Source organism: Octopus bimaculoides, chromosome 20, assembly GCF_001194135.2.
Source record: "Octopus bimaculoides isolate UCB-OBI-ISO-001 chromosome 20, ASM119413v2, whole genome shotgun sequence".
In the NCBI taxonomy this organism is placed as follows: Eukaryota; Metazoa; Mollusca; class Cephalopoda; order Octopoda; family Octopodidae; genus Octopus; species Octopus bimaculoides.
In genome coordinates, this window is record NC_069000.1 from 1,345,692 (window position 1) to 1,359,464 (window position 13,773).

The window sequence follows — 13,773 nt, forward strand, 5'->3', positions numbered from 1 at the left end:
GGCTTCAGTTGTCTCTTCTCTACATTCCTTCACAAAAGAAAACAAATATACACATAGTGAACGTAATGGCATTTAATTTAGCATGTGTATATGTATACATGTGTGCATGTATGTGAGTGCTTATGTGTGTGTGTGCATACGTGTGTGTGTGTATGTGAAGATCTATAATATATTTTTCTGCACTGTATTCAAGTAGGGGGGTGTGTCTACCAATTACAGCTAATAAATATTAATGTCTAAGCATGTACAAGATCTGACATTTATAGGGGATGGAGGGATCAATTAATTACACAGAGGGCCCCCATTATATCACTAGTACTTATTTTATCAATGAACAGAATCACTAAAGCTATGTGGGGAAACAGTCCCCATCATGTTTGAGGCTTTTCATGTATACCACTGGACATAAAGGGTCACAAAAAATGATGGTTGACAGAATGGAGACCTCCATGGACTGTGAGGTCATTCAGCTATCTGATACTTTCCTGATTATTCTGGCCGTGCCTAGGAGGCAAACCTTTTGTAACAGTTCCACTGGGCACCAGGCACATAACCACGGTGGAGCTATGGGGTACTCAGCACCCCCTGTATGAGAATTTGTTTTATCCACTTTTGAAATAAATACATTGTCGCTACCTTCTTTTTTCTCGTAAGCAATATCTGAAGTCGTTAAAGATGCAATAAATTGAATTTCTTTTGATTTAGTAGTTAGTGATAGGAAAACGTGGGTAAATTTAGAGCTGGTCCAAAGTGTTTGTTGTAGCTGTAACTGTTGTCGCAAAATTAGCTGCTGACCCGGTCATCAACTGTGGGGTTGAATTAAGGAGTGAGTGACACTGGGTCAGTTGTTGTTGTTGTTGTTGTTGTGGTGGTGCTCATGGTGGCGACGGCGGTGGTGGTGCTGGTGATTGTCGTTGTTACTGTTGAAATGTATGTGAAGAATTGTTGCTATAGTTAGAGATTTATGGTAATAAACGCACCCCTACACACGTATATATGTGAATAGAGACGGACGTTAAAAAGTCATTTTATTTCTACTTGTCAGAGAGGATTATTATTCGTGAAAAAGGAACAAAAATTTTTGAAATTTCCCAAAATATACATTCAGAAAGGATTTTTCAGGTGAGTACCTTCACTGAATAATTTTTCTTACTCTTTGAACAAAGTTTATACTGAAATTATTTTGTGTTTAACTAAAAAAAACATAACTTTGAAGAAATTGAAAAAAAAAATTGCTTCAACTGAAATCTCTTACGAGTTTAATTTAAAAATACATAAATTTTAAGAAATTGTTACTCTTACTACGATATTCTACCTTAGAATTAATTATTGCGAATATCAGTGCCCCAAAATAATGAATCATTACCGAAAAGGAGAACTGAAGCAATCCTTGCTGAATTTCCCATCTGATTCACCTAAAAATGCTAAACAGAAGAGAATTGCAAACAAAGTTTCACAGCTCAAGGGAGGTCCTGCAAAGTCCCCGACACCTTCATTGGCTGATCTAGGCCAGGTCGACTGCCAACCAGAGCAGCCAGTTCTAGCTAAGTTTGATCCAAAAATTTATGGAAATCAGAGACGTGACTTATTTTTCAAGCACCTTCCGGAGTATTTGAGCGTTTCTAAGCAGGGCTGTTTTCTGCAAGTGCTCCACCCTTATTGCAGCCCCTATTTGTTCCACAAGGTTCTCGAGATGCCAACATAAAAGAATACAAAAATGGACAGATGGATGGATGGATGGCTGGACGGACGGACGGACGGACAAACGGATGGATAAATAGATAATGTGTGTGTGTGTATATGTGTGCTTGTCTTTGTATCTGTGTTTGTCACTGAAGCCATCACTTGACAACTGGTGCTGGTTTGTTTACATCCCCATAACTAGGCAGTTTGTCAAAAGACACCGATAAAATTAGTACCAAGTTTGAAAAGAATGTATGCTGGTTGGGGGCAATCTTTTTGACTGAACCCTCCAAAGTGGTGCTCCAGTATGGCCACAGTCTAATGACTGAAACAAATAAAAGATAAAAAAACAAAAGATACACTACATCTGAAAAGTAAGGCATAATGGTCATGGCTGGAAGGCTTTCAATTGTAGATTTCCTCTGTCATTGGCTGATCTGGGATTAAACAACATTTCTAGTGCAATCAACACCATTCCCACAACATCAACAACACTGAGTCAATAATGAGCCTGTATGTGGTCATCGAAGTGCTAGAAATAGCAGCTAAATTTCCCTGAAATCACAATCTACGTCTGGCCTTTAAAGAAAGGAAACAGCACTCATTAAATAATTTAGTCCTAGATAAACATATCCACCCTGCCCCATCCCATGCATAAAGAGAAAATGGGTGATTACAGCTGCAAATCCTTTGATTGTCAGTTTTTTGCACTCAAATGTGAATGGCTGGAAGCTAAATAACAACTACAAAATGACTGTACCCCCCCCCCCACAACCACCACCTCAACAACAACAATCTCATTGCTTTCTCTTCCTCTTCCAATACCACCACCACAAATATCACCTCTTCCTATTCCACCACCACCACCACCATCATCACTAAATTGACACAATTTAGAGCAGCGTTGCTTACCCAAACTATTTTCAACCATTTCAGTGTTTAATACATTCCACTAACTCAACTAGGACAAACAGACAGAAACAAACATCTCTGCCACACTCACTCTGATGGTGACTCATCTGAGGCGGACTTCACTGAAATGTGAAAGCATGAACCATTGTTTCACTGGTCTCAGTTTTCTTCCATCTCCAATCTCTGATCCACCTGTCCGTCTCACTGCCTCCAAGCCTCTTGATCAAATCCCCAACACACCCACTTCATTTTAACCACATCGTATTCTATGTCTTTTAGTTAAATAACATCTTCTTCCCCCCGCCACCACACATACACACCCATAATCTGTTTCCCCATCAAATTCCTAAACTATTACACACTTCTTAACTGTTTAACTAATCTTTATATTAATAAAACAGGCAACTAAACTACTTAACACACGATACTTTTAATCAATTAAAATTACAAACTTAATTAGAAGACAAAATGAAAAAAGAAAAGTAATCAATGATGTTGTGTGGTAAGACGCTTGCTTCCCAACCACATGGTTCCGGGTTCAGTCCCACTGTGTGACACCTTGGGCAAGTGTTTTCTAATATTATCTCAGGTAACCCAAAACTTGGTGAGTGGGTTTGGTAGATAGAAACTGAAAGAAGCCCATCGTATATCATCATCATCATCATCGTTTAACATCCATTTTCCATGCTGGCATAGGCTGGATGGTTCAACTGGGATCTGGGAAGCCAGGAGGCTGCACCACGCTCCAATCTGATCTGGCAGCTTTTCTACAGCTGGATGCCCTTTCTAATGCCAACCACTCTGAGAGTGTAGTGGGTGCTTTTTACATGCCACCGGCACAGGGGCCACAGGGGGCTGGCATCGACCACGATTGGATGGGGCTTTTTACGTGCCACCAACACAGGAGCCAGTCAGGGCAAGGAGGCTGGCATCGACCATATTCAGATGGTCTTTTTATGTGCCACTGGCAAGGGGATGTCTGTGTTTGTCCCCCACCCACCATCGCTTGACAACCGATGTTGGTGTGTTTCCATCCCCATAACTTAGTAGTTCGGCAAAAAAAAAAAGAGACTGATAGAATAAGTCCTGGGGTCAATTTGTTCAACTATAGGTGGTGCTCCACCAGGGCCACAGTCAAATGGCTGAAACCAATAAAAGAATAAAAATTGGTGCAGGCTGTGTGGTAAGGAGTTTCCTTCCCAACCCCATGGTCCCAAGTTCAGTCCTACTGTGTGACACCTCAGGTGCCTTCTAATATCACCTCAGGTGACCCGAAGCTGATGAGTGGATTTTGATAGGTGGAAACTGAAAGAAGCCCATCAAATATTGGGTTGTCCGGAAAGTTCGTGCTGATTTATAAAGGAAAGAAAAAGGTCAATAAATACTTGCCATTACATTTTTATTCAAGCAAATATGAACCATTGTGTTGCACAATGCGTCTCCATCTTTCCTTTAACTTGAAAATACCCTCTTCCCAGAATTGAGGTGGTTTCATGGCAAATAAGCTGTTTGTCTAGGACTTAAAACCCTGGGTAACCTTCTGAACCGGTTATATTCTCTAAATATATATTACACACACGATGAACTTCAGAATTACTTCTATCGACTAAATCCCACTCACAGCCAAAGAAGACCGAATACTCTGATATCCTGTGACTGTATCAAACAAGGACGAAAATGACTACAAACGTCTGGAAAACAGCGATCTTTCAACAGAGGCTATCGAAAAACTGTATTACCCTAACAAACGCAGTAAGAGTTGTTGCTGCTGCTTTTTGTTTGTTTGTTTTTCTATTCAATTAATTTCGATTTAAATGAACTAATCAAGAAAAATCAACTGATCAAAAAAAAAAACGAAAAAGTAAAAATATGTACTTTGTCTAAGGGGAATAACCATTATCATAAACGTCCTTTAGGAATAGTTGTTTCCCTTGAAACTTAAAGCCTACACACACTCTAAAGGTAGAGCAATAAAGTATTCACCTGAAGCTAAATATATGTCCTCCCCTCATAGAGTGGTCAATTGTTTCACATCCATAAAGTGCCAAGCTTTATAGATGATTTGTCAGACTACTAAATCCACTCACAAGGCTCTGGCTGACCCAGGGCCATAGAAGACACTTGCCCAAGGTGCTACACAGTGGGACTGAACCCAGAACCACATGGTCGAGAGGCAAGTTTCTTAACCACACAACCACCCACATGAAACAACAATCAACAGGTGAATGGATCAATTTACTCAAAGGAATGAAAATGGATGTTGTGACGTTCGTGCCTTTTCAAAGAGTATTTAGAGAGTAAGTGAACTCGCTGCAACAAGAAATTGAACCCATGCCACTTAGATTAGGTTTATCAACACCAAACCATTCCATAATGCTTCTCAATGCAAAACACATTTGTTTTTTTAACTTCAAAGAAACAAAGATTTCTTTTTTTAAATATTTTTTCAGACATTCCTTTTAATTTAAATGTTCTCATTCTCGTAGTAAATATTTAGGATGAAAAGTCAGTATATTTTATTTACAACATTATACAGCAACAACTGTTGATTGTGCAGTTAAATTTTATTTTGTTTTCAGTTTTTTGTTTTTGTTTTTGTTTTGTCATCATGTCTAGGGAGGCAGAGACACCTCTGGGATCAGAAGGGTTTAGAAAATGAGTGGGCAAAGAGGGAAGAGATGGTGGGGGTGAATTGAAGGGAGAACCTCATAGCTGACTGTTTATGGCAGGTTTAGAATATAAGTGGTGACAGGAGTTATACAAGATAAATTAAGCTTTATGGAATCAAGGAGTTGTGTTGTGATGTTTTCTGTGTAGCTTAAAAGAACAAAGAGAGAGAAGCTTTGGAGGAGAGAGATAGGGAGGGAGGGGAAGAGTGTGTGTGTGTTATGCAAATGAGTTAGGTGCAGGGCAAAAGAAGCAGTCAGCATATTTTGGAGAAGCAATGCTTTTTCCTTTCCTCCAGTGACATTAGAATACAGCTGCATTGTGCAGCCTACAATACTAGTAGTAGTAGTAGTAGTAGTAGTAGTAGTAGTAGTAGCAGTAGTAGTACAATAACAACAACAGGCAGCTGAGTCAAAACGGTACAAGATTATGGTGGATTGGTGTAGAGGTGACTAGAGTTGGTTTGGGAGCGTTGACTTCAGGTAACAACAACAGAAGAATGCAATTTGCCATTTCAGGTGTGAGACCAGTGTTCTCTATAATGGAATGTATTCCGGCTTTGTGAAGAAAATGTCCAGAAGTGCTCAGAGCTGAAGTGAATGCCAAGTTTTTCTCCCACCTCAACCAAAATTCCTTAGGGAGTCCACATTGATTTGTAACACAAACCCTTGTCATTGTCCACATGAAAACCTTGAAATTGAAATATAAATAATCTAATGCCGTCTGTAAGATAAATCATGCTACAACTTTCAGACATGTTATTCTTCAAATAATGGTTAGAGTAAAACAGACAGCAGGCTTTATATTTTCTTCCTCTTTGCTGTGAGCTGATGACATCATCATCATCAACAACAACAACACAACTCATTATATCTGACCATTCTTCAAGGAATATAATATTCTCACTCTTGTTGCATCATAGAATTAATTACATTTTCAAAAGATCTGAAAAGGAAAAAGAAACAAGTATTAGAAATTCTTTAATTTCAGAAATCTCATTCTTCACTATTTCTCTGCCATTCTACTTTCTACTGTTGTCTTTCTTTACTTCATTTTTCACTGATTACTATTCCTTCTTTTATCCTTTCCCCATGAACTGCACAACACCTGTCAACACTATACAATGAGCTCATTCTTGTTGTTGTTGTTATTATTATTATTCTTATTTTCATCACATGCTTTCAATGCACTACCCCAAGCGCAGCTCTCTGTGCCTTGGGTATGTGCTGTGGTTTGTTGTGGTGCTCTTATTTTCACTGTATTGAAAGTGCTTCATGTTGGATGTGTGCAGTGCCTAGTGGTTTTCTCTGTACCATAGCACCAGTGTTGTGCCAGGTGTATGGTAAAGTAAGGTTCAGGAGGTCAGGGCTCAAAGGGTTAAGATTCAATGAGGGGGAGCTTGATACATCAATGTCTGAGTCTCATGAGTCTCATTTTGACGGCTGAGCCTTCTAAAAATAGGAGCCAAATCACTCAAATCACATGCCAACATCTTTAAAAAAAGGAGGAATATATTAGACAAACTGTGTTTGAAAGACGAGATGATCCTGAATAGAATGTCCTTAACTATAGGTCTGTAGATTCAGGGCTAACTCATGTGAAATCCAGCATCCTCAGATCTAATCTCATCACTTCCTCTATCTTCATTCGCCCGTTCTTTCCTACAAATACACAATTTTTTTTTTTACTCAGCATAAGTTGTCCATCACAGCCTATGGCCAACCTTTGCTGTCCTCCTCAGCTCCCAGTTTCAATGCTTGGATGTGAAGAAGAAATCAGTGACAGAGAACTGAAAGTTTGGTATGGAAGGCTTAATAAGAAAATCAAGCCAGGGAGTGGGGGGGGGCAAGGAAAAGTGTGAATATACACATTATACTTCCAAAACCTCAGATCTGTTGAAAAGAGTGGGGGGGGGGCTTCTCAAACACTGCATATCACCTGTCATCATGGATCTTAGTTACCTCCTCCATGAGAATTAAAGCCCTGAAGTCACTACTTTGTCCCATGTCTTCCTGGGACTCCATTTCTCACAAATTCCATCCATATTAAGCGATCAACATTCTTATATAAAGCTGTTTTTTTTAACGCACATAAAATATATATATATGTCAGTAGGTCAACACCAACATAATATATATATATATAGACAGACACACACACATGAGTTGGTTCACACAACACAATATATATAAAAGTGGGTCAACTCCAGCTTAATATACATATAAATACCTGTTAATCAATGCCAGTCTAACATAAACCAATATATAAAGCTACCTGCGTTTTACTAAATTTCTTCATAATGTTAGGCAACCCATCAGGTGGTCAGTGCTAAGAAACAGACCCATGAAAGGATTAATGTTTGGTTTATAGCAAAGATGGAAGAGTAAAATGGGAGACTTACTTGGAAGTGATGGTTTCCCCTGGAGTGTAGAATGGATTGCAAAGCATATCAACATATGCATTGTGGAGTTTTTTAAACATCTGAAACAGACAAATTTAAATAATAGGTATGTTATATCATCATCATCGTTTAATGGCGGCTTTCCATGCTGACATAGGTTGGACGGTTTGACTGGGGACTGGCGAGCCAGGAGGCTGCACCAGGCTCCAATCTGATCTGGCAAGGTTTCTACAGCTGGATGCCTTTCTTAATGCCAATCACTCTGAGAGTGTAGTGGGTGCCTTTTATGTGCCACCAGCACTGGAGCCAGTCAGGGGGCACTGGCATCGGCCACGTTTGGATGGTGCTTTTTAAAGAGAGAGAGAGAGAGATAGAGAGATGGATGGATGGATTAGTTATAGGTTTCATTAGAATCTAGGGCCATCAATACACAGGATGCCTGAATTGGCAAGGTACTATAACATAGGGTTCACAGTGAGGTAAAACAACCATGAGGTACCATGTGTTGGTAGGATACTGCAGCTATGTAGATATGTAAGAATCAGATCCAATTTAAACTGCAGACCCAGCTCAGAGTCAATTCTAGATGTGGCGTAGAAATTAAAAAGAACACACACATATATATATTTTTTTTTATTTGTTTACTTGTTTCAGTCATTTGACTGTGGCCATGCTAGAGCACCACCTTTAGTCAAACAAATTGACCCCAGGACTTATTCTTTGTAAGCTTAGTACTTATTTCTATTGGCCTGTTTTGCCGAACCGCTAAGTTACAGGGACATAAACACACCAACATCAGTCATCACAGACACACAAATACATACATACACACAGCCTTGGATTTTTTTATCTCATTCTGTTAATTTATATATATATATATATGATGGGCTTCTTTCAGTTTCTCTCTAGAAAATCCACTCACAAGGTTTTGATCACCTTTGAGGCTATAGTAGAAGATATTTGCCCAAGGTGTCACAAAATAGGACTGAACCACACAGCCACGTCTACACATTGAACAATGAGCAACATAAAACATGTATCAATGACTTACACTTCTGATTTCATTGTCTCGCAATGACGTATTGGATGATTCGACCACAATCACAAATTTCACTTTGGTATTGGTCACATAGCCATACCTGATGGATGGGAAGTCAAGGAAAACCAACAAAGAATTCACCATTTTAATAAACAGAAACACTTTTAGCTATGAGTGATTTATATCACTTTTACAGTTTATTAGATGGCAATGGATATAAAAGACTGATTAAGTATCAAGTCTGAAGGATACACTTTATAGTCTTCAGTTGGATAAAGCAATCCAAGGTAGAGTTCCCGCAGGTCATTGGTGTTTTTACCAACAGAAGAAATTTTCTCTTCAACCACATCTAAAGATGTATGGACTGTATAATAGAACTTGAGTTCGTTGTCCGTTGGAATGGTTTTGATGTAGAGGGGGTAATTCTGCAAGAAGACAAAATTGAAATGGCATTAAAGACAAAAAAAAATGATTGAGGAGCTTTCGTGTTGACATCTCTTCTCTTTCACTTCGCTACAGGTTGAACAGGTGTGCAAATCAGGTATCAGTTCCTCGTCATTATCTCTACACTATGAGACGAAGCTTTCAATGAAACCCTAACCCTTCACTTAAAAGGAGTGGAACATTGTCCTGGTTTTTAGTGCCATTCAGGGAATTGCTAACAAGTTGTAGAAAAGCCGAAAATTACTGAGTCCTAATAAGATCTCAATCACATCTCACAGCATCACCAAATCATAGAAATAAGCCATATTCCATCTTGTCCTGGGATCAAATAAATCTGTTGTCATAATTATCAAAGATAAGTATTAGGCATGGTCAAATAATTAAGAAGTTTGGTTTGTAATGACGAGATGTTGGTTTCAATCCTACTGGCTGGCATCTTGGGCAAATGTCTTTTACCAAAGCCCTGGGCTGAACTAAACCTCGTTAGTGAAATTAGACAGATAACAGCTATTTCAAAGTCATTCTGATGGATTTGGTCCTGTAACATAACAGTCCAAAGACAGAAGCCCTCACCGGTTGCAAGGATAACTAGAAATAGCAGCCAAATCTTTCCGAATTACACCGCACACACTCTCTCTCAAAAAAAGGAAGGAGATATTAGATAAAATATTAGCTAAGACAGGGTTGTCATGGTCGGAATGACTTCGATCACAAATCAGTTTAATCAACTATAATCTGAAGTTATACAATTACAATAACATATTCCTCACACGCTGAAAGAATCGTCGATTTTTGTTGAAAGAGGTGTGTCGGAGGAAAGCGAAACAGCGCAAAGATTTCGTGAAATATCGCTTTTTTCTTTTTTTGTTTTTTTTTTCGTCCTCTCAAAAAAATTACAGAAGAGAAATTTAATGACAAAACAGAAAGTTTAATGAGAATAAATAAAAAACGGAGAGACGAAGTAAATAACGCTTGGAAGTTGGTTACCTCTTTGGCGACGACAGCCACACAGACAGCCATTGTTGTTAGAGCGCAGCGAAGGAGAAAGGCTGGGAGAACAGCGAGAGTGGGAGAGAGAAAGACTATAAGAACAGACAGGGGAAAGGAGGGAGGGAAAAGTAATAGAAGAGGAAGAGAGAAGTAAGAATGTGGAGGAAAGCGGAGGAGGAAAAGAAAGAGTAAATGAAGGAAGGAGGGGGAGAAGAAAAAAAAATGATACTAAGTAAAGAGAGAAAAAGTAATCGCAAAGGGGGACGTGGGAAAAGAGTAAGAGGAAAGTGAGAGAGGAGAAACAATACTATAGGAAGGGGAGGGAAGAGCGTGGGTGAAGTAATAACGGGGAGGAAAGAAGAGAGTGAGAGAAGGAGGTCAATGAATGCAACAGCAAGGCGGAGGAGGAGAGAAAGGACAATAAGGGAGATGGGTAAAGTAATGCGTGAGAAGGAGGTTTAGGAAGGAAGAGGAGAGAGAGTTGACAGGGAGAAGTAAGAGATAGAAGAAGGTAGATGAAGACGTAACAGAAACGAGAGGTGAATGCAATGTCAGGTGAAGAAGGTGGTGGGGAGAAAAGATCATTGAAATAAGAGCATATGAGGAATAGGAGGAGAAGAAGGGGAGGATATGGAGATTGTAAAAGAATAAAGATGAGTGGGGAGAAGAAAAAAGGCAAAAACAACAGAAATAGGAGGAGAGGGAGAGATGTGGGCGGAGGCAGCGGACAAAAGGTGTTCGTCTGCAGGCGTATTGTAACGACAATTATAACACAGGAGTCTCAAATGGTTTCCTCTTCAAAAGTATTTTCTTCTGCATACATAGCTATCGTTCTGGGAAAACTTCTCATATTTTTTTATTCTACTCTAAGCACAAGGCCAGAAATTTTTGGGGAGGGGGCCACCCGATTAGATCGACACCTGAACACAACTGGATGAAAGGCAAAGTCGACCTCGGCGGAATTCGAACTCAGAACAGGCGAAATAAACGATAAAATAAGTATCAGGCATAGAAATAAGTCCTGGGGTTGATTCGCACGATCAAAAACCTGTGAAAGCGCTGCCCCAGCATGGCCGCAGTCTAATGCCTGAAACAAATAAAGGGGTAAAAGAGATAAGAACAAAAATCACAGGAGTTATTTCCCTTTGGCCATAGACGTTTTAATGTTTTAATTCTTGAAGAGAAGTGTTGCCGCCAGGAAGAACTTTCAGTTGCGAAATTGTTTTAAGTTGAAAAATTCTCTGTTTTGCTAAAGTTATTTTCTTTAATGTCAATTTTAAGTAAGCTTCAAAAATTTTCAAGGAACTTCAGACATTGGGCCTCACAGAGGGGCTGACAAGGGACCGAGTCTTCTGGCCATTTGCTGTGCTTGAGAAGACATGACAAGCTAAGTAAAATCATGGTTGTCCATGCATACAGGCATGTCCCCTACAACCCTCTTCAGGTGAGTGATCCTTAGCTTGCAGGCTCATGAGTGCTGGTGCCCCATAAAAGCACCCAGTACATTCTGTAAAACGGTTGGTGTTAGGAAGGGCATCTAGCCAGAGAAACCATGCCAAAACAGACATGGAGCCCGGGCAGTTCTTCAGCTGGCCAACTCCTGTTAAACCATCCAACCCATGCCAGCATGGAAAATGGATGTTAAATGATGATGATGATGTGTGCGTGTGTGTGTGTAAACCAAAGCATCAAGATATGTTTCGTTATTGCAAAAGTGATGTAACCTAGCCATTCACTAAATAGAGATCAATAAAATAAGTACCCGGCTGAAATAATTATTGGGGTTCTTAATGATTAAGTGAAGGTGCATGGCCTTGTGTCTAGGGTGTTCTGTGCATGATCCCTAAGTTGTGGGTTCAGCCATGGGAGCAGCATGTTAGGTCCTTGAATGAGACAATTTGTTTCCCATTGCTTCAGTTTAGTCATCTGATAATGAATAGAGCCCTGCTGCCACATCCTGGATGTTCTGTTGGATAGAGAGTGGGAAGGACAAGATGTTTATGTGTGTTCATGATTACACGGATACCTGAAACAGTTAACAAAGGCAAGGTACATCATGGGTACCTGAAACAATTAACCAAAGTATGGTACATGCTGCCACCAAGTCATACTCATTTGTGAGTGAAGGCCATGATTTTTTCGGGGGGTTAACTAAAAAAATCCATTGAAGGTTAATACTCCAGTATTGACCTGAGTGAAATCTGTCAAAATAGGCAAGCAACTAAAATGGATGATTTAAAGAGAATGGAGATAATTAAGATTAGCCACAGTAAACAGAGCTTACATCGTTAAGTCATTAAACATGGCAGGCAAACAGAATTATTAATTCATTTGTTCATTCAAACAATGGTTGTGGCTCTCAATGAATGAATGTCTGCATGTGGTCTTCACTTTCCTTTCAATGTATTTGTAAATAATCTGACAGAAAAGTTGAAGAAATAAATTCATGTCGATACAATATCTACACCAAAGCAGTTTACATTGTATAGAACACAATTTAATGGTGTTTGTAAAGAAAGAATTATTGATCAAATCCAAAGAATGTCTTGAAAGTTGTGAAAAAGTAAAGTGAAAACAAAATAAGGCAAATAAGTTTATTTTAATTTTACACAATTAATTACATAAATATTCTGTACTTAATTACATAATTATGTACTTAATTACATGAACTGAGAAAAACATTGGTGTGTGTACTACACACTTTCCTTCCAAGCATTGCTGTAAACAGCAGAAGTAAGCTAGAACATTAAAACTTAGTACACATGCACAGCAGAGTGCAAGGTCAACCTTTGCCAAGTGACTTCACCCTACATGCTTTAGCTTCGTTACTATAGCAACAGTCTGGATACTTATTGATCAGACCACATATATATATATAAATATATTTATATATACTCATATACATACATATAGATTGCATATATAGATTATATATATGTGTGTGTGTATATATATATATATATATATATATATATATATATATACAGATAGATAGATAGATTACACACACACACTATAAAAGTCCTGTTAAAAACCATTGACCAGTACAATGTAAATTCACTTTACAACCTCCATTGAATCCATCCATCGTCAGGTGGTTGTTAAGGAAGAAAATAATATGCCAGACATTCTTCAGCAGACAACTCACATATAATCCAAATGTTTCTTTGCTGCTCATTAGCAATCAGTCAATCAAACAATCAATCAATCAACCAACTTCAACATGGCTGCCTTGGTCGAGACCCTCATTACAATGTACAGACAGAGAAAAGAGTTAATCAATGAGCTTCTGTGTATCTCTGCCTCTCGTTCTTATTGACTCGGTTTATAATCTGGAGATTGGTGGACTCCAGATGGAAAGTTAAACACAACTAGCTTTTAAAATTAGAAATTTAGGAAATAAATTAAAAACAAATGAAAAAGAAGGTATTGACTGTTTTGTTTTATTAATCATCTTTATGTATAGGAACAGGCGTGGCTGTGTAATAAGAAGTTTGCTTCTTATTACATGGTTCCAGGTTCAGTCCCACTGCGTGGCACTTTGGGGCAAGTGTCTTCCGCTATAGCCTCAGCTCAGGCTGACCAAAGACGTGTTGTGAATTTTGTAGACAGAAACTGAAAGCCCATTATATATATA

The 13,773-nt window shown here is 38.9% G+C and overlaps 1 protein-coding gene and 1 long non-coding RNA gene across 2 annotated transcripts in view; one reads left to right on the plus strand and one right to left on the minus strand.

The window, feature by feature from the left end:
• The window catches only part of LOC128250359 (uncharacterized), a 125,590-nt gene that overhangs the window by 11,844 nt on the left and 99,973 nt on the right, over positions 1–13,773 (plus strand). Inside the window, exon 2 of the long non-coding RNA XR_008266385.1 lies at positions 1,046–1,122. This is a non-coding gene — a long non-coding RNA (uncharacterized LOC128250359). The remainder of the gene's footprint in view (positions 1–1,045; positions 1,123–13,773) is intronic.
• On the minus strand, positions 3,007–10,281 carry LOC106877547 (trafficking protein particle complex subunit 2-like protein). Its single transcript, XM_014926475.2, has 5 exons — positions 10,134–10,281; positions 8,955–9,127; positions 8,715–8,802; positions 7,664–7,743; positions 3,007–6,207 (listed from the first exon to the last, which is right to left on the minus strand). The coding sequence occupies exons 1-5, from the start codon at positions 10,164–10,166 to the stop codon at positions 6,165–6,167; spliced, it is 417 nt and encodes a 138-aa protein (XP_014781961.1). The 5' UTR covers positions 10,167–10,281; the 3' UTR covers positions 3,007–6,164.